This window comes from Tachysurus fulvidraco, chromosome 24, assembly GCF_022655615.1.
Source record: "Tachysurus fulvidraco isolate hzauxx_2018 chromosome 24, HZAU_PFXX_2.0, whole genome shotgun sequence".
NCBI lineage: Eukaryota > Metazoa > Chordata > Actinopteri > Siluriformes > Bagridae > Tachysurus > Tachysurus fulvidraco.
The window spans coordinates 11,675,544-11,695,543 of NC_062541.1; the positions used below are offsets into that span (position 1 = coordinate 11,675,544).

At 38.1% G+C, this 20,000-nt stretch overlaps 2 protein-coding genes across 4 annotated transcripts in view; both read left to right on the plus strand.

Annotated features, from left to right (window-relative positions):
• The window catches only part of ubp1 (upstream binding protein 1), a 16,598-nt gene extending 12,351 nt beyond the window's left edge, over nt 1-4,247 (plus strand). The window contains exons 10-16 of one of the 2 annotated variants that reach the window (XM_027175590.2): nt 562-613; nt 746-839; nt 1,024-1,114; nt 1,213-1,325; nt 1,662-1,804; nt 2,052-2,103; nt 2,844-4,247. In XM_027175590.2, coding sequence (XP_027031391.2) covers nt 562-613; nt 746-839; nt 1,024-1,114; nt 1,213-1,325; nt 1,662-1,804; nt 2,052-2,103; nt 2,844-2,881 — 583 coding nt within the window. In that variant the 3' untranslated portion in view covers nt 2,882-4,247. Of the gene's footprint in view, nt 1-558; nt 614-745; nt 840-1,023; nt 1,115-1,212; nt 1,326-1,661; nt 1,805-2,051; nt 2,104-2,843 lie in introns of both variants that reach the window. The other variant, XM_027175589.2, reaches the window with a different exon arrangement.
• A 3,316-nt stretch (nt 4,248-7,563) lies between these two features.
• On the plus strand, nt 7,564-19,172 carry LOC113661402 (programmed cell death 6 interacting protein). Of its 2 annotated transcripts, none has more exons than XM_027175587.2 (18): nt 7,564-7,880; nt 10,499-10,547; nt 10,692-10,761; nt 10,892-11,019; nt 11,134-11,287; nt 12,029-12,129; nt 12,518-12,649; nt 12,781-13,003; nt 13,958-14,081; nt 14,426-14,603; nt 14,761-14,872; nt 15,032-15,201; nt 15,319-15,567; nt 15,740-15,874; nt 16,205-16,299; nt 16,786-16,906; nt 17,002-17,198; nt 17,675-19,172. In XM_027175587.2, the coding sequence occupies exons 1-18, from the start codon at nt 7,678-7,680 to the stop codon at nt 17,844-17,846; spliced, it is 2,613 nt and encodes an 870-aa protein (XP_027031388.2). In that variant the 5' UTR covers nt 7,564-7,677; the 3' UTR covers nt 17,847-19,172. The 2 variants fall into 2 exon arrangements, with proteins under 2 accessions (XP_027031388.2, XP_027031389.2); XM_027175588.2 differs by having other exon boundaries at nt 12,533-12,649.
• Nucleotides 19,173-20,000: the final 828 nt, after the last annotated feature.

Consider the following 20,000-nt stretch of genomic DNA (forward strand, 5'->3'; position numbering starts at 1 on the left):
TTTTCTTTTTTAAAACAATCATTTGTCAATGTGCTACAATAAGCGACAAATAGGAAACAAATGCCCTATAAGGCTACTACCATAGCACATTTAATTCACCCGGGTCAAAAGCTTTATACTGAAACTAGAAAAATATGATCTATGAATGTAAGTGGCAGCTTCATCGAAACCCAGATGTACAGTAGATTTAGATCTCTAGAGTAAAACAGAGATGACGGGAAGCACAAATCTCTGGAATAACATCCTGTACATTTGTGCGTATTGAAGTTATTTAGAGATACCGTTCATTTATGACCTAATAAGTGTTCAATAAAATGACTGGTGACCCCAAAATATTTGAACAGTGACTGTGTATAAGTGTTTTGTTGCTCAGAAGTGCTGAGAATGCGTCATCTCAACTCTACACGATATCTCGTCTCAAGTCATAATGATAGTAAATTGTACAAATCCCGCTTGTTCAAGACACCACACCAGAGATGTATTTATTTTACACCTTCTGTTCTATATGATATAAGAATGAGATCTATGATTCAAACAAACATGATTTTGTTTTTTAAGCAGTGAATCGTCTTCACCAAAGCACCAAGTCGATGGTAGTCCAGTCTTTATGGAGGTTAGTACTAGCGTTTGTTTAAATTTGATTGTTTAACGGAGTAATTGTGTAATTTGTAAAGTTTGTGAGTTTTTGTGCTGCATGGATCACATTCAAAGCTTTTCTTTATTTCCCTCTCTTGTTTGTTTTTAGACATTAACCCCGACAGCTTCCATACAGGAAGTACAGCAGTGGCTTCTTCAGAACAGGTTTAACTCCTATAGCCGTGTTTTTACACATTTCTCAGGTTAGTCCCTGTTTTTGCCTGTTTCTGTATAAGATATCTATAAAATAATAAACATGTTCCATGAACTGAGCTGTTATGGCTGTATAATTGTGTGTTTGTGTGTGTGTGTGTGTGTGTGTGTGTGTGTGTGTGTGTGTGTGTGTGTGTGTGTGTGTGTGTGTGTGTGTGTGTGTGTGTGTGATAGGTTCTGATCTACTGAAGCTGACTCGTGAAGATTTAGTGCAGATCTGTGGGCCAGCTGATGGGATCCGTCTGTACAACGCACTAAAATCAAAGTAATTGCCCTAGATGTGTGAGCGAGCTGGTGATAAATAAACACATATTTTCATATGTAAATGTCTGGTTTTGTTTGTTTATTTATTTATTTTTATAGGGCTGTTCGACCTCGGCTGATCTTGTATGTGTGTCAAGAGTGCGAGAGTCCTCTGCTGGAGAGACGCTGCCACAGCAAGAATGGAGAACACGGCAGTCCCTCAGCTATCAACGGTGTGTGTGTGTGTAAGAGAGAGGAGAGAGAGAGGGAGTGGGAGGGAGAGAAGAGAGGGAAAGACCTCAGCTTTGTGAAGGCTAGAAGTCTGTAATTTTGTATAAATGAATCATATCTAATCGTATCTACCTGTGAAAGCCTTGAGTAACTTATTAGACCATCTACATGATTATGTACCTTTTCTTCTCCAAACCAAACTTCATTACATATCATCAACCTATTCCATGTGTTTCTATGCTCCCCTCTCTCTCTCTCTCTCTCTCTCTCTCTCTCTCTCTTTCTCTTTCTCTCTCTCCCCCCCCCTTCTGAAAGAGTAATTGGATGTGTTTTTATAGTTTACCATGCGCTTTACCTCGAAGAGCTGACCGCACATGAGCTGATCAGAAAAATATCCAATGTGTTCAGCCTGCCGCTAACCCTCATCAACCAAGTGTACAGGCAGGGGCCTACGGGAATACACATACTGATCAGTGACCAGGTACACACACACACATGCATATCATTAAGGCAGCTATTACACTTTACTCTATCTCATTACTGTTATCACTGTTATGTAGCGTGACTTCTCCTACAAACATATTTACATGTTTAAGTTGCCCCACGTTTTTGTCTAACATGTTTAGTTTGTTCTACCTGCACTCCAGATGCAAGTGATGTTGATTTATGATCCTCATTACCAAATCAACAGCGACTGTTTAATTGGACATGTTCTACCTTCATTACAGGTGGTGTCTAACATTTCTGATGAGAGTTGCTTCATAGTCAGTTTGTTAAGAGGTAATCAGCTTCTTTGTTATGCACAAGTTATTAACCATATTACACAAAATAGGATATAAACAAATCCTCTTCCTTGTTTGGCTTCCAGCTCTCCTCTCTGTCAATAGTTCAATAATACTTTTATGGGTGATGTAATGTTTGATGTATCTCAGTTGACATATGATGTGTTCCTGCCAATTCGAACAGAATTATTAGTACAGTATTGACAAGGAGTTTACAGTATTTTTGTCCCAGATTTTTTTTTACATTATTTTAAACATTATTATTATTATTATTATTATTATTATATTGCGGGGGCTTAGTGTTTAGCACGTTCGCCTCACACTTCCAGGGTTGGGGGTTCGATTCCCGCAGCCTCCTTGTGTGTGTGGAGTTTGCATGTTCTCCCCGTGCCTCGTTGGTTTCCTCCGGGTACTCCGGTTTCCTCCCCCGGTCCAAAGACATGCATGGTAGGTTGATTGGCATCTCTGGAAAATTGTCTGTAGTGTGTGTGCCCTGCAATGGGTTGGCACTCCGTCCACGGTGTATCCTGCCTTGATGCCCGATGACACCTGAGATAGGCACAGGCTCTCCATGACCCGAGAAGTTCAGATAAGCGGTAGAAAATGACTGAATGAATGAATTATTATATTGCTCAGAATTGTAATATTGAGCAAATCCTACATTACATTGCTGCTCTATGTAGTAGGAAGCCATTATGGATCCAGCACACTGACTTTTCTCTGTCCGTTGCCTGCTAGATGACACCAGTGAGAGATTCCATCTGGTTCTGAAGTAGAAGGCGTTCTGAAGACGAGTTGCTGACATCACTGATGTTCCTCACTGCCGTTCCCGAGCACCGAACATGCTCCCTCCATCCTTCTCTTTCTCCCTCCCTCTATCTCTCTCTCCATATCTGCTGTGAGAGAGAGAGAGCAGAGGTTGGTCGAGGCCGCCTACCTGTTAGAATCTGACTTCAGTGTATACATTGTTTCATATTGAAAACACTTTAACTGATGAAATTTTGTGTGTGAACAGGAGGGACATCTCTGAGGCATTTGTGTGTTATAAAGATGTAGCGGGAGGGATGGAAGGATGGATTTTTAAAAAAAAAAACAGAGCAGGGTTTTCTTGCACAGTCCTGAATGTGGGGACGGTCATGAATTCAGTCACGAAGCTGCCCTCAGTTCACAGTTCACTGATCATACCATCTCCACTTGAATAGTTTACCATGTGTAATAGTGCCTGTGCTTGTTTGATTGCTTATGTACATGTCTGTCGGAAAAGGACTGCACTTTTTTATCATACTTTTCTATTGTGATTTTTTTTTTCCACCGTTTTGTTTGTTGTTGTTTGTTTTTTTGACACCTTTGTGTCTGCACCGATGAAGTGATTCCTGCGTGTATGATCACCTGTAGCTTGTTGTGAGGTATAGAGCTTGGGCTGCGTTCTCATGCATAAAGCTTCCTTACATACAGTAAATTATGATGCTGTTTGTCTGCTTCTACCAAGACCAATCATCTCTTGGTGCCAAAATACTTGACTGTGTTTACTCGACTCTGTAAGACGGCTTCAGATGACTGGTGGTGTTCAGTTTGTACCTTTTATTAGTTGATCAGCAACATTTTAAATTAACTGTAATTTTTTGCTCTAGTTATGATTTGTTAGAAAAGGCAACATGTATTTTTTCATTTAATGTCTTTTTTTTCCCCTTTCCTTCCCTTATTTGAAAATGGTGTGGTTGGTTGGTTTAGTAGCTCTGTATTGGGCAGCTTTGGCATGTACTGTGCATATTTTTTACCACTAAGCATGGAGGGCAGGAACATAACCCTCTTTTAATTCTAAGAGAAATGACCAAGTCTGCACTGACGTGAACATGCAGAAGCTCCACTCTGCTGTATATGCTGGTGTTCAACGCTGTTCAGAATAAAGGTGTAGGCCGTGTACACCCATCCTTCACACTCCTCAGAAGGCAGCAAATAAAACATGGTGATTACTCAGCACTCTCATCCTCTGTGGATCATATGGACTGTCTTGTGTATTTCCATGAGAACAGTTATGGTACTTCCATATCACTGTGTCTTTAAGGACACCTGTCATGTATTGTAAGATGCTGGGATGTACTCACTTCATGCCTGTACCAGAAATAAAGTAATTTTAATATATCATGCTCAGGAGTGCTTATAACAAATACATTCTGATGTTTATCGCTCATGTTCTAGTGTGTGTTTTGCCTTGCAGCCGGTGTGTACAGGCAATTTGTTAACTATTTTGAAGCTTGCATTGGAATGATGTGCAGCTATCAACCACCTTGTGATGAAGCTGAGTGAATCGTGGTTCATGGGACACTGATACCAGGATGCAGAGAAGCTCTCTGCCAAACTGATTTATGGACAGCAGTGAGTGTGATTTGTACTGTTTGTACTGCTTGACACATGCAAATGGCCTTCAGCCATAAAGCCCTGGAGAGAAAAGCACAAGTTTTAGAAACTAGAAACCAGCAAATGGCCAGGCAACTCACTCATCGTCTAGGCATGTGAGTTCTGGTGACCTTGTTTGAGCCTCTCAAGTTCCTAGCAAGCATTCCCCTTTAACCCGAGGGTTGGGTTAAACCCCCACGTGTCAGATAGAACCCACTCATAGGACAGGCTGCTCGAGAGACAGTTTACAGCTTAATATAATGCTCATTGGCTGGACAATCAACTACTTTAATCCAGTGAATCCTGATGATAATGTCTCAGAGGTATAAACTTCAATTCCATTTTTTATTTGGTCTTTAAACTATTCATGGTCTCATCGCAGCTATATCTAAAGATGTTAATTCTCTCTTAGGCAGAGATTGAAAGATTAGACCCTGTGGCTCAAAGGCTTCAGTTCAACATACGTTCTAATTCAGGAAAAGGTTTGAGACATGCAAATTTTCATGGTTCTATTTAATTATTATTTAATTTTTTTTAGATTTGCCTTTTAACTACGTTCCAGTTTAACTGACCAAGCTAACCACCCTGTAATACTAATTTGTGGCAGACATTAGTAATGATGGCTGGATAACAGGTATACAGAATATGGTCATTTTGTGATGTTCCAGCTCTATACTATTCCAGGTGATTATCTGATTATGGTTCAGATTGTTAACTGATGTTCATACTATCAGTTATAAACAGAACTGATATTTATAACCAAATATTGCCCTTTTATCCTGAGTTTCATTAATTGTAATAATTTAATATTAAAACTTTATTTCTATGCAAAGTTCATCATAATTACTTCATAGCCAAATACTTCCAAAATCATGTACAACACCAAAGGCATAACATGAAACCATGTAAACTAGCTTGGATGCTGGCATTAGTCACAGATACACGGTCAAAAAACAATAAAACAATCCCACAACCCCTTTTTTTGTGATAAGCTCCACCGTGCTCAGTACACTTTCCACTAGAGTTTGGAGTGTGGCTGTTCATTCAGCCACAGGATCATTGGTGAGGTCAGGCTCCCATGTTGGGTAAAGTATTTTTTTATCTCTTATATTTTATCACTGTGGAATAACCACATATGGGTGTGGTTGGTGGTCAGGTGTCCACATACTCTTGGCCATATAGTGTACACTGTTGACTTGGGTCCTTTGGCATCCTATGTTAGACCTGTGGTATCTATTTTGGGCTTTAAAATGGATGGTGAGCTTAAATTAGACAGCCAAATCAGTGCAGTGGTGAAGTCCATCCTTTTTCATCTAAGGCGCCTCGCAAAAATAAAACCTCTTGTGTCCAGGCAACAATTTGAGATGGCAATCCATGCTTTTCTGTCTTGCCTTCAATTAGTCCAAAATGCTGTTGCATGTCTTTTGACTGGTTTAGGTAAGCATGACCATATAACACCAATTTTTGGCCTCATTTCACTGGCTGCTAGTGTGTTATAGGGTTCAATAAAAAGTGTTTTTATTTGTTTATTAATCTTTAAATGATCAGACCCTAGAACTGCTTCACCCCTACAGTGATGAGTGTTTGCTCAGGTCAGCTGATCAATTGCTTCTGGACACCAGACGGTCAAAGAGGAAGCTAAGAGGAGGCAGATCCTTCTCTGTCGCTGCTCCTGGGCTGTGGAACAACTTGCTTCTGTACATCAGACACCCACACAGTTTCATTACATAAAACCGGTTGAAAACAATTTTTCTTTTCCTAGGTTTTTCTTTGATTCTGAATTATTGCTGTTATTTTATTTTGTTATTATTTCATAATATATTTTATTTCAGATATTTTATTATCTGTATTTTATGATGTACAACAGCTGCCAGAGTTCTCACTAGGACAAGAAAGTATGACCACATAACCCCAATTTTATCATCTCTACACTGGCTACCTGTTAAGTTTAGAATTGATTAAAAACTGCTGCTACTTACGTACAAGGCTCTTAATGGTTTAGCTCCCATGTATCTAACTAGTCTTCTAACACGTTACAATCCTTCACGCTCTCTGAGATCACAAAACTCAGGACTTCTAGTAGTTCCCAGAATATCTTCTACTAAAGGTGGTAGAGCGTTTTCTTATTTAGCTCCCCAAACTTTGGAATAGTCTTCCTGATAGTGTTTGGGGCTCAGACACACTTTCCCAGTTTAAATGTAGATTAAAATCTCATCTCTTTAGTCAGGCGTACACATAATACATACTATAATATCATGCACCAGTACATCAGACCTGCACATGTTTATGAACAGCAGATTTGTTAATCCCTCTCCACTGCTTCTCTCTTTGTACCCATCCCGAGGCATCCAGACATTGTACCAGCTCCCAACGTCCTCTGTGGGACGAAGCCTTTGGACCTCCACTGAGCCGAGGCTGACTCTAAGAATCTTGAGACATCTCCTGTTAGACTCTGTGATACTAAGGATATCTGAAGTCCATGATCATTACACCAATACAACATTTGTTTGACTGTATATTACAATCACACCCCAGTGTCACCCATATGAGGATGGGTCCCCCTTGGGTCTGGTTCCTCTCAAGGTTTCTTCCTTTACCAATTTAAGGGAGTTTTTCCTAGCCACTGCTGCCTGAGTCACCTAAGACTTGCACATATATAGGGGGATAAATACATACAGATTGTGAACTATATATATCTAATAATAATCTTGAATTTTTATTCTGTTAATTCTTTTTCTTTTATTATTCCTTATTTCTTTTATTATTCCTTATGTTTACCTTCTGCTCTATGTTTATGTTCTGTAAAGCTGCTTTGAGACAATGTCTATTGTAAAAAGCGCTATACAAATAAACTTTAATTGAATTGAACTGTTTTTAAAGTGCTTTATACATAAAGTAAATATGTATAATAATAATAATAATAATAATAATAATAATAATACACGAATAACTACAAAAAATGTATATGTAATTTCTTGTGTGCTTGGAAGATGTTGTATATATATTCATCTCGACTGCGCAAACGCTGCGCAGGTTTAACGCCCGCGATGACGAACACGCGTACGAAAACAGTGCACACGTCATTTGACAGTTCGCACAGATTCGGGAAGTAAGAGCGCCGTTGTGTTTGTGTTGTTTTTCTGTTCTTCCATAAACCACGTTACTGCGGTCCGAAATGGCGACGTTTATTTCTGTCCCGTTAAAGAAGTCTTCAGAAGTTGATCTGATGAAACCTCTATCGAAATTCATCACGTCTGCGTATTCAGGGGAAGAGCAGACCGAGTATCTCCGCGCCGTGGACGAGTTAAACAAACTGCGCAAAAGTGCTCTGGGGAGGCCGCTGGACAAACACGAGAGCTCGCTGGAGATCCTGTTACGGTGAGTGCTGCTAATGCTAACGAGCTAACTGCTCAGCTAAGTTCAGTATTTCTTCGTGTTTACTACACGCTGACTAACTGATCTCTTTATCTCTTCTGTGTACAGCTAGCTAAAGTAACAGGATCTAACGAACGGGTGCTAACTAGCTTTTAGCCGTTAGCTGTTGAGTTTGTTAGCTTGGTCGGCTAGTAAATGGAAACTTCTAGTTCAGTTTGTTTATTTAAATCCGCTGTAATTAACATTATTTTGTGTCTCGGGGTTTATATTTTGTTACTCGTGTTGGGTGTTTAGTTAGTTAGCTAAACTAGCTTCGGAAGCTAGTTAACGGCTGTTTATGTTAGCTTGCTAGTTAAGTTCTCTCTGGTGCACTGGGGTTAACTGCGGAAGGGTTACACGTCGATATAAGTCGTTATGTGTCTTTATTTTAAATAGAGATCTTTAAAATATAGATTTTAAAAGTGTATTCGGTTTTATTGTTAGAAAAATACGTGTGTGTGTGTGTGTGTGTGTGTGTGTGTGTGTGTGTGTGTGTTAAAAAGCCACACCTAAGGTAGTTAGCATTGAAGAGAATTATTTTATTTCTTTATTAATTAATTAATAGATTTATTTATTTATTATCTTTTGGGTTTAACGTAATGTTGTTCTTATTTATATTCAAATAATTGACTTCCTTAATAGTTAACTATAACAATTTCCTCCTCGTTCTGATCATTTAAACGGTATCCCGATTATTAACACGTTTAAAAATATATACTTTTAATATTCATAATTCTAATAATTAATATCTGAACGATTTATTTGGAGCTTTCGGTATTATAAACGTAATATTTTAATCCGTTTATATTTGACAGGCAAATAACATTTATTTATTTTAAGTGTGCTGAAGTTGAAACCTGTCTAAGTTGTCAAAGATGTCTACCTATTATTTATTATTATTATTATTATTATTATTATTATTATTATTAACTACAATATGGACGCCTAAAAGAACACACAGCTCCATCAACTTCCTGGTTTTCCATTACTCATTTTTCGAGGCAGGCCCATGATGTCATTTTAAGCTATTAGTCTCGACTTCTTCAGTTAGGCATAAAGAAGATAAAATGACCTGATTAGATTAGCTGTTTCTCTCAGTTGTGTGAAGTGCTTGGTTTCAACACCTTTATTGAGAAAGGACTTAGCTGCAGAGCTTTAAGTCAAACTTGAAGTATGACAGTTTAGTAATTTGACTATTGCTTCATGGAAGGAAAAGAGGAAATGAGATCCTAATTTGTTAAACAAAAAAACAATGGTGCCACTGAACGAGAGTAATAATTTTTTCTCTCTGTTTTTTTACTGTCTGGGGTAAAGGAAAGATCTTTCTACCTCATTTGATTAAGAGATTCTGGCACAGGTATAATAAACAGTGTAATGTTACTCTGTACATACAGTATGTGCAGTTATGTGACTGCCCATGGCCATGTTGATGTGAAACACTAACAAGGAATACTGAATGCTGCAGTGACTCATCACAAATGTGTGTGTAATATACAATGCCCTACTTGTCTGACTCCGTCCCTGATCTTCCCTGCACATGTTGAATTTTTGTAGTTAAACCTTCTACAAACCATTACGTTTCCAAATCTTTTCTCCCGTATGGAGAGTCAGTGAGCTGTGTGTCACACACAGACCCTATTTTAGATGAAAATGAATAATGGGTGTATTAGCACCACATACACCCAAAGAAAAGTGTGTGCTGTGTTTTATATTAGGAGGAGTTTCTTGGACACACCTTCAGGGGAAACCCCAGTCAGTGAGTTATGTAGGGATTCATCTATGACAGCAGCCTAACATAACAGCAGATAGGGCACTTTTATCTTGTGAACAAGCTTGGCAACATGCCACATCAAAATATTTAGTGTACATCACAGTGTTTTTGTGCTAATGTGTGATAACCATTACGTCAGAGTTTTGAATGACACACAGTCACATGAGACTGCGTCAGACTCTTGTGTGGATTATCACATTACAGTCATGCTTTTTTTCTGAATCCTCATCGTGTAATTGAGAATTTTAAAAATGACTATATTGTTCTTATACTCTATATAAAACATTCTTTATAATAGTAAATGGGACAAGATCATACTGCTGGTGTAAAATTCGCATAACCACATGCCATCAGGAGCAACAATAACATTTTACAATGTTTATATTACCAAATTGGAGTACAACGGGTGTATTTTATTATTGTAAATAATTATATACTTATGCTTTTTTTTTTTTAGTTAACTGGATGATGATGATCTGCTCATTTTTTTTAAATGAACAACCACAAGATTTTTTTTTCTCTTGGCTAAATATGAGTTCAAGTTGAAGAAAAAAACAATCCAATGAGCAACTTGTCCTTGCATAAAAGATTTGGGAGTTCAAACTCTAAAATACAGCTTGTGGCCTGGATTAAAAGTAGCTACATTTACATAGATAATACAATTGGGAATAAATTAGATAAAGCATCTTACTTACTTCTATGACAATGCATTTTTTCCATCATTAAGAAGAGTTTTTATTGTTTGGATTTATTTACACATACCCCTCCTCATTTCTTAAATAATTAAAAAAAATAAACTTTCCCCCCACAGGTACTATGATCAGCTATGTGCAGTTGAGCCTAAATTTCCTTTTCCCGAGGTAACTTTCATACATACATGTCCATGTGATTGCATGCGTGTTTCAATTACACATACAGACACATATATATATATATATATATATATAAAATATGATAGATAGAGATTTACATACATACTGTAATTCTTTGTATTTTTTTCCCAGCTGTGTCTAACATTTACATGGAAAGATGCTTTTGATAAAGGATCTCTATTTGGAGGCTCAGTTAAACTTGGTAAGTCTCACTGTGTCATTCAGGCTTAAATGCAGGAACCTCTTTGACATATAAATGTAGATGTTTTTCATAGAACAAGTGCCGCCAGTGCAGTTTTGACCTATTTTGGTTGTGGGTTGTTTTTTTTTAGCGTTGGCGAGTGTGGGCTATGAGAAAACATGTGTGTTGTTTAACATTGGGGCCCTCGCCAGTCAGATCGCATCTGAGCAGAACTTGGACAATGACGAGGGACTGAAAACTGCTGCCAAGTTCTACCAGGTGAGAGTCTCAGTTTACACAAACAAGCCAGCAGATTGTCCATTTCTTGAATAATTAAAGTGAATATTGAACAAAAGACTTCTGTATCTGAAACACTGTTACCTCTGTTTTTAGTTGGCATCTGGTGCATTTGCACACATAAAGGACACAGTGCTGTCTGCTCTCAATCGGGAGCCGACTATGGATATTTCTCCAGAGACAGTGGGAACACTCAGTCAAATCATGCTCAGCCAAGCACAAGAGGTTTTCGTCATCAAAGCTACCGCTGGTGTGTAACTGAAATGTAACCTCTCAGTATGGGAAATGTCATATTTGTTCATTTTATTAATCATTTATTGATGATTATTGTGCTATTATGCTTAGAATTCTGTATTTCTGTATAGTAAACCAGGATTATCTCAAATTATTGTTTGACTGAAAATGACTGCTACGTATTGTTTTATGAATTGCTCAACAGCACTGACACCTATAATATATTCTATATATTTTTTCTGTAGTAAACAGTAAAGTTGCTAACAAAGACTATGCATGTTGGTTCTTAGTGGGCATAAACTTTGTGTCTCTTGTAAAGATGCTCTGGCAGTTGATATAGAATACAGTTTGTCATTTTAAGACTTAAAAAAAACCCCTGAAAAGCTAAAGATGACCTGAAAACAAAAATTAAAAGTTCAGTGATCCAGTTTTCTTGTTTCTAAAGAAATAGTAATAAACGTAATAGTTTAGAAAGTAGATTTTACAAATGGTGGACAATTCTGTCCAGAGGCAAATCAAGCATTTGCAAATGTAATCTTTGTTTCACAGACAAATGTTGTATTTACGAAACGTGAAGATACAATTAATCAGTACAATAAATGTTTATATCAACTCTGTCCTACATTGTGCTTTAAAACCTTACTTGTTCTAAACTATAGATTACATGAATTTGGGTAAATAAAATAATGAACTTTGCACTGATCTGTAGGTTTTGTAACTTCTTTAATTTTTTTCACTTCTTTGATTTGCTTTACAGACAAGATGAAAGATGGCATCATTGCTAAGGTAGCCAATCAGACTGCAGATTTCTATGGTGATGCTTTCAAGCAGTGCCAGTACAAAGAGAACCTTCCCAAGGTATGTACAGAAGCAGATCTATCTGCCACTAGAGAGATATCAAGTAGGGGTTATGGTGAACACAATATATGTTAAGACTGACACAATGCATGCAGCCACAGTGGGTGCATGTCTCTAATGGCCATTAGTTAGTTTTCTTAGAAACACCCATGAACACTTTCAAGAATTTCAGTTTCTGCCTTTGTCTTTCCTCCCACTGATCTGTGAGTGTGAACGCTGCATGAGCGTTGTGTGAAGGTTTGGTTGATGTTTGCTGAAGGTTGCGTGCTGATTTGCTGTTCTGTTCTCTCTTTCTGCGCCCTGTGCTGTGTGTCTGTGCTCGTTTGTGGATGCTCGTGGTGTTTGTTCGTGGTTGCTGTGGTGTTTGTGGTTGCCTTTCCCTGGTCAGTATTTTTATTTCCAGGAAGTGCTTCCAGTTTTGGCTGCCAAGCACTGCATGATGCAAGCCACTGCAGAGCTCCATCAGTCAGCTATGGCCAAACAGAAGAAACATTTTGGAGAGGAGATCGCACGTCTTCAGGTGGGTGCTGTGTCGGAATTATAAATGATTTGACTGCTCCATGGGAATCCTAATCAAAATATAGTATATATCCTGATTTTGAATTTGGCATATTTTGTTTATTTGTAATGTTGTTGTTGTTTTTTGTGCAGCATGCCTCAGAGCTGGTTAAAACTATAGCCTCACGCTACGATGAGTATGTGAACGTTAAGGATCTCTCTGATAAGATCAACCGTGCTCTCACAGCTGCTAAGAAAGACAATGACTTTATCTACCACGATCGTGTACCTGAAGTGAAAGACCTGGAGCATATTGGCAAGGCAACCCTTGTCAAGGCAACTGCCATTCAAGTACCACTCAGCCAGAAGTTCTCGGGTAACTGACCAGTTCTTAACATGTTCCTAACTTTAACTTTAAGCAAACTTTGCAAATATGTAAGCTTGCATGCAGCATCAAATATACTCTTGCTTTTTTTACCCAGTGGTTGCTCATTCAAAAAGGCCCAACGGTTGCGGTTTCATATCTAACTGTTTATATCATCTAAGATTTTTTTTTGTATGTATGGTGGTGATGTGAAATTATACTGTGCATTGAATACAATTTGTGCTACCATTTTTCATCAGCAAGTCAATGTGGTAAATAGAATCAGAATCAGATTCAGGTTTATTGGCCAAGTGTGTTGACAAACACAAGGAATTTGGTTCCAGCTGTTTGTGACTCTCAAAAGTACTAACCATACAAGACGATGAAGACAATGGGATACAATATAGACAGGATTAGTATTAAATATGAATATACAATATGAACGATTAGTTATGTACATAAAGTGTGGGAGTGCAAATAACAGTATTGTGCAATATTATGCTTTTGTACAATATACAGCAGCAGTAGTGTGTGTAACGTATACGGATGATGTGATGAGTGACAGTCCTCATAATGCAGTACTTATAGATATGAAGCAGGGAATATAATTGTGGTGAGTTGTTAATCAGGGTGATTGTCTGGGCAAAGAAACTGTTCCTGTGTCTGGCAGTTTTGGTAAACAAAGTTCTGTAGCACCTGAGAGAAGGGAGGAACTAAAAGAGGTTGTGTCCAGGGTGTGAAGGGTCAGTAGTGATTTTTTTTTTAATCGTGCGTTTCTGCACTTCCACAAAATATAAACTAACAATGACGTAACTGACTTGACTTTATTATTTCTAGTAATTATTAAAGAAAAGTATTTCTTTTTTTTTAACTTAACGGTTACTGTGTTTAAAGTCCTTTATTTGTTATTCACTGAAATATGCTGGAGTTAATTAAAATTGTTCATGTCTGATTTTATTTGTGCAGATATTTTTGAGAAGATGGTGCCTATGTTAGTGCAGCAGTCTTTGAGCATATCCAATTCCAGAAAGGGTGAGCTGGTCAACAGACTTGTGGGCAGTCTGCGGGAGGCGACCAACCTCTGTAATGGGTGAGTCTAGAAGATATGCCTTTGGTTTGTCTTGTTTTTTTGTAATTTAATGTGTACAGCAAGCAGCTGAACACCAATGTTATTTTTTCACAATTCACACTGAATTGAGTTCTCTCTCTCTCTCTCTCTCACTCACTGTAATTTCTGAATTTGGTCAGTGATTTTGTACAACAGCAGTATGCTGTCCGCACTGTATATACAGTTATGAATCAGCTAACCATGGTATATCTGTTAACAAGTTGAGAATGATCATGAACACTGATGTGAAATATAAAAATGGTAGTGATTTTTGGAATTGTTTGATGATGATTATTTGATTGAAGTAGCTGTGTTTGATTTGTCAGGGTGTTGGCTTCACTTAACCTGCCAGCAGCGCTAGAGGATCTCTCCGGAGATTCAGTTCCCCAATCCATCCTGGAGAAGAGTCGTGCTGTGATCCAACAGGGAGGCCTGAACAGCATTGAGCAGCTGATCAAAGATCTGCCTGAACTGCTACTAAGAAACAGAGAAATACTGGATGAGGTTGGCTTATCTCACACACACTATCTATCCCCCCCCTTCTACATTTTCATATTGTTGTTATGAGTTGTGTGTATGAGACATGACAAAAATGATCAGTTCATAGTCATATGCTATTTTATTTTATTTATTTATTCATTTTCAACTTTTGTTCTTCTAGTCTCTCAAGATTTTGAATGATGAGGAGACAACCGACAATGAGCTCAGAGCTAAATTCAGCCAACGGTGGAACAGAACTCCATCTGGAGACCTATACAAATCCCTCAGAGCAGGTAGACACACAAGCAGGAAGATATGAGATTAACTTGGTCCAGCTTACTGTAGACACATGAGAAGACTGAATATCTTGTATTCCACATAAATTGACATACTGACATATAAATTGACATTGTTGTGTAAGTGCTACTGTGTGTGTGTGTCTGTGATTGTAGAGGGTGGAAATTTCCGAAACATCTTGGATAAGGCTGTGAATGCTGACCAGGTCGTAAAGGAGCGCTATAACACTCACTGTGAGATGATCGCACTGCTCTGCAAGCCAGAGGACCAGTTGTGCGCTGCCATTCCTTCAGCCAACCCTGCTAAGACCCTTCAGGGCAGTGAGGTAAAAGGCACAATGTTGGGAGATGCTAATAAAATAAGGCCAATGTTTCACTTGATAGTAAGCATTGGATGTGGCTTGATGACATTCACACACAGGAATGCATTCTATACTGTTTAGGTGGTAAACGTATTGAAGGCTCAGTTGGTCCAGCTTGACGAAATTAAACGGGATCGTGAGGTTCTGGAAGGAGAGATAAAGGCTGTGACCTTTGACATGACCACAAAGTTCCTGACTGCCTTGGTTCAGGATGGAGCCATTAATGAGGAGGCCCTTTCCACTGGAGAACTGGACACTCGCTACGGAGCATACACACAGCGTGTTCAGCAGAACCTCCGCTCCCAGGAGGAAATACTGGCCCAAGTACAGGTATAAGTTTTAGCAAGAATCTGGATCCAAAAAGAACTTTTTGTCTGTGTACTTTGTAAATTTATGGGATTGATTTTTGTTTTTGGTTTTTTTTCTTCTGTACTTCTATGTTTACTATCAGTGCATTAGTTGACTAGTAGTTGTAACGGAGCTTTCCTTTGATCTTTTTTAGACATCTCATCAGGAGTTTGCAGCACTCAAGCAGTCTAACGCTGAAGCAAGCCACAGGGAGGAAGTGTTAAAAAAACTAGCCTCAGCTCATGATAGCTACATTGAGATCAGCTCCAATCTCAAAGAGGGCACTAAGGTAACGCAAACATACAAAGTTTTTCTCATGACACAGTAAACATACACATCATGTGCACTGTAACATTATGAGCAGGATTTCTAACGTCTGTCTGAATAGTTAAATCAGGCTAGAATTAATAAACAGAGTTTTATTTAACTACTAGGCGAGGAGCAAATTGTCATTAATTTGAATCAAATAATTTTTCCATTTTTACAATTAAACTTTACCTGGATATGTAAATACCGCTTTGTATCCCTAGCCTATGAATTTACTTTAAGTGATAACTGAAATCTCTTGCTATGTTATTTTTAAGTCGAGTAACTTTTCTTCTTCTTCTTTTTCTATCAGTTCTACAATGATTTAACAGAAATCCTGCTGAAGTTCCAAAATAAGTGCAGTGACATTGTTTTTGCCCGCAAGACTGAGCGGGAAGAGCTTCTCAAGTAAGTGTGCTTGTGCTTGTGCGAGAGCATTCAACCAGGGTTATAGACATTGCAGATATCCTTTGAAAATGTAATTGTGTCCATTGTACTTAAATAAATAAAATCTTAAGTTTGCAAGCAAAGTACAAAAAGGTACATTTAGCTGCTCTCCTGTGTGCAAAATGTGTGTGTGTGTATATGTATATGTGTGTGTATATGTATGTATGTGTGTGTGTGTGTGTATATATATATATATATATATATATATATATATATATATATATATATATATATATATAAAATATAAAATGAAGTTAGAACTTTGAACCTTTTGTGCACTTACTGAAATGGGACACTTAAAAAAGCCAACAGGCATGCCAAATCTATTTTTTCTACACTAAATTACTGCCCAAAAGGCTAACAGGGATTTTAGCTGAGCAAAGATTTGAAAGTTTTTTGCATTTGATTAAATAAAGTGTTTCACGTGCATTAATGTTTTACTGACAGGGATTTGCAGCAGAGTATTGCTCGTGAACCAAGTGCGCCTTCTTTTAACGTCCCAGCTTACCAGTCCAATAACCCGGCCCCTGCTGCAGGAGGCCCCACTCCTGCTCCCCGGACCGTGTTTGTAAGTTTCCAGTTAGAGCTTTCATCCAATCAGATGATCAGTCAAATAATTTTTTTCTGGCTATGATATATGACATTTTCTGATGTTTATTACAGCCAGTGCAGCCTCAGGCTAAACCCCAGCCTCCAGCAAGACCTCCACCACCCACCTTTAATGCTGCCAGTAGCACCAGCTCAGAGCCTCAGAGCCAAGCTCCACCTTCTGTCAGCTCCAATCCCCCACCTGTGGCACCACCTTCTGCACCATCACAGGCTCAAGGACCACCCTACCCCACTTATCAGGGCTATCCAGGGTATATGTACATATATTCTCACTAACATAAGTCTCATATCCCAGAACTGTTAGAAATGCCCTGATTTATGAATAGTTACCTCTATTCTTATTGCTGATTCTATTTTGGTGTTTGAGGCTATTTTTATACACATATTGCATATCTTTGTCTACAGTGTAAAAAGAAAGAAAAGGAAAAATAAAAACTGGTTCAGGGAGAGTATTATATAAATGATCACATGGTCTCCAGTACGTTTCCTGGAATTGAGATAACTTGTCTTAAATGTGCAAGTGTGATTTAAATTAAAAACTAAGCAACTAGATAATTGCATTGTGATAAAATATAAAATACTTATATACGTAGCAGCTATATCAAACAGTCTTCTGAATGCACTGCTCATAATGTCCAGGGTTTCTTTTAACAATTCTTAGTAAGACATATGTAATATGTGATACTATACATAAAACCTCCAATGACTCTGTTTTTTCTTTCTTAAGGTTCTATCAAATGCCGCTAGCATATAACCAGTATGGATATGGGTATGGCATGCCCTACGTGCCCTTTCAAGCTCAGGGACAGGCTGCGTACCCTGGAGGTCCTCCTGTCCAACAGCCTTACCAGTATCCTCAACAGCCAACCCAGCAACAACCCTACTACCCTCAGCAGTAGGCAACATTCACCCTGGGCCCTCTGTGCCATGCTACCCCTGATATACTAGTACTCCTTCCTCTTACACTTAATCTATAACTCTTCACTGCTGCTCTCTGTCTCTAACACCTGACTTTCTGTGGGCAGAGATTAGAACACTAGAAGGACCAATGGGATTTGCCCTGAAAACGCATGCCCACTCTCTTTTAGGCTTCAGAGGGCTGCTGTGCTCTGCTTGAGAGCTTTCTGATTTTCCCACTCATACACAAAGTCAAGCTGCTGGCTGTCTGCCTGCTGCTGTGTATACCTTATTTTTGTAACAAATATTCAATAGAAATACAGGAGTTATGTAGACATTTTCGTACCAAGATGATGATAAAGATAATCATTAGGGGAAGAAATGATATTAGTGTAATTCTACTCTGTGTTTGTCACAATCAGCACTTTGGGATTGGAACAGTTTAATTAAACAGTGAATAACACCTAACATGTATCTGTTATTGGAAAAAAAAAACTTTTTGGTTCTCTTTTGTTCTTGTGTAATTAAAGTCTGACTGATACTAAAATGACGTTTACTTTCTTTCTCTGTGGAAGTTTAATTCTGGAAAAGCAATATTTGTTGTTGTTTTTTTCTCTGCACTATTATATTGAAGTTGTGTGTATCGGATTACAGCAACATTGGAATAAGGCTGGTTTTCAGAGTGGGATTAAAATACATGTACATATCTTTTTTTGTCCCTTTTTAGTACATTAACTTACAGAAGGATAAAGATATGAGGTAGCAGTAGCAAAGTTTTGTTTTAGAGATTCATTTTGAAATGATTTGTGCATTATACAGCATTCTAACAGTCTGTAGTTTATTTCAGAATTAAATATGGATGTCCATTTAAAGGTGTTCATTTAACATGTTAGTAAATTATCTGCTCAAGGGAAAATGTCTAGTCTGACCCCATTCTAAATGACCCCTTAAGAACTGTGAAGCATTTTTTAAGTTTGTACTTTGGTGATGCAGCTAAGGTGCATGAGGTGTGCATGTCCTCAATGGCACAAGTATGCCAAAGCAAACATTTGTGACAAATGTAAAGACTTCATCACATTCCACAGTGTGACTGTCATCATTTATTTATCATTATCATCATAGGAGATGATCTGTGACATTGACATTGAACATCATTCATTGTTTTATGTAAAAAAAAAAGAAAAAGTCTAGTCACTTGTCATTCCCTTCACCTTAAAAGAACCTTTACAACTTCACACCACTGGATCCACATGATCCACCATGTGAAGTTCCTTACCCCCATTTAACAGGATGTGTAGCTAGAGAAACATGTGTAATTGATTTGACTTTAAAAAAAAAAAAGGAAATTATGTTGCTGTTTGTTGATGATAATTTGTAATCCCAATTCTGCCTAATGATGCGTTGCTGGATGTAAGCTTTCGAAAATCCTTCTCTTCCACCAATTGAGCCAGCCACTATTAACTTTTTTCTTTTTTTGCCTCAGGAGATCGTTTAAATGTAAAATTATAAATGTAATATGTAAAAAGAGAATGTAAATTGATTTCTAAAATAAAGAAACTAGTAGGTGTACTGCAAGAGAATGGTCCTCACTCACTTTCAGTAACTTTCTCCTGAGCAGGGTTGTGGAGGATCTGGTGCCTTGGGATCCCATGAACACACCATGGACGACACCATTTTTCTTTTTCTTTTTTCTTCTTTCATTTATGCAACCATCAACACCATAAGCACAGACAGAAGAGATAGCGGAGGGGTGAAAAACTGGAACAAACTAAATATTGTGTAGCACTGATTCAAAACTCTTTAGCTATAACTGATTTTAAAGCGAATCACTGTTTTTGAAACATGATATTATCTGCATTATTTAGAAGATAGCCATATTGTCAGCAACTTTCCTGCATGTCTGTTTGGGTCCCTTCCTGTATTGAACATCAAGGCACCAGCTTATTTCCTGGTGACAAGGCTACTGACAGGACCCTGTATCAGTTACCGAAAGAGAAATACACACACAGGTGTTTAAATGAGCTGTCTTTCTCCATCATGCTTTCTGCTTACTGTAACTACTAGAGCTGGAATTCTCCATGGATCTGCTGAGAGATTTACTGAGGGATGCAGTGTATGCTCTGTGTGTGTGTGTGTGTGTGTGTGTGTGTGTGTGT

Bases quoted from the DNA above. Each gene is read 5' to 3' on its own strand.
- LOC113661402 (XM_027175587.2), top strand. From the start codon at position 7,678: ATGGCGACGTTTATTTCTGTCCCGTTAAAGAAGTCTTCAGAAGTTGAT. The intron at 12,650-12,780 runs GTGGGTGCTGTG...TTTTTTGTGCAG, and splicing joins AGGAGATCGCACGTCTTCAG to CATGCCTCAGAGCTGGTTAA. The intron at 16,300-16,785 runs GTAAGTGTGCTT...TTTTACTGACAG, and splicing joins GAGCGGGAAGAGCTTCTCAA to GGATTTGCAGCAGAGTATTG.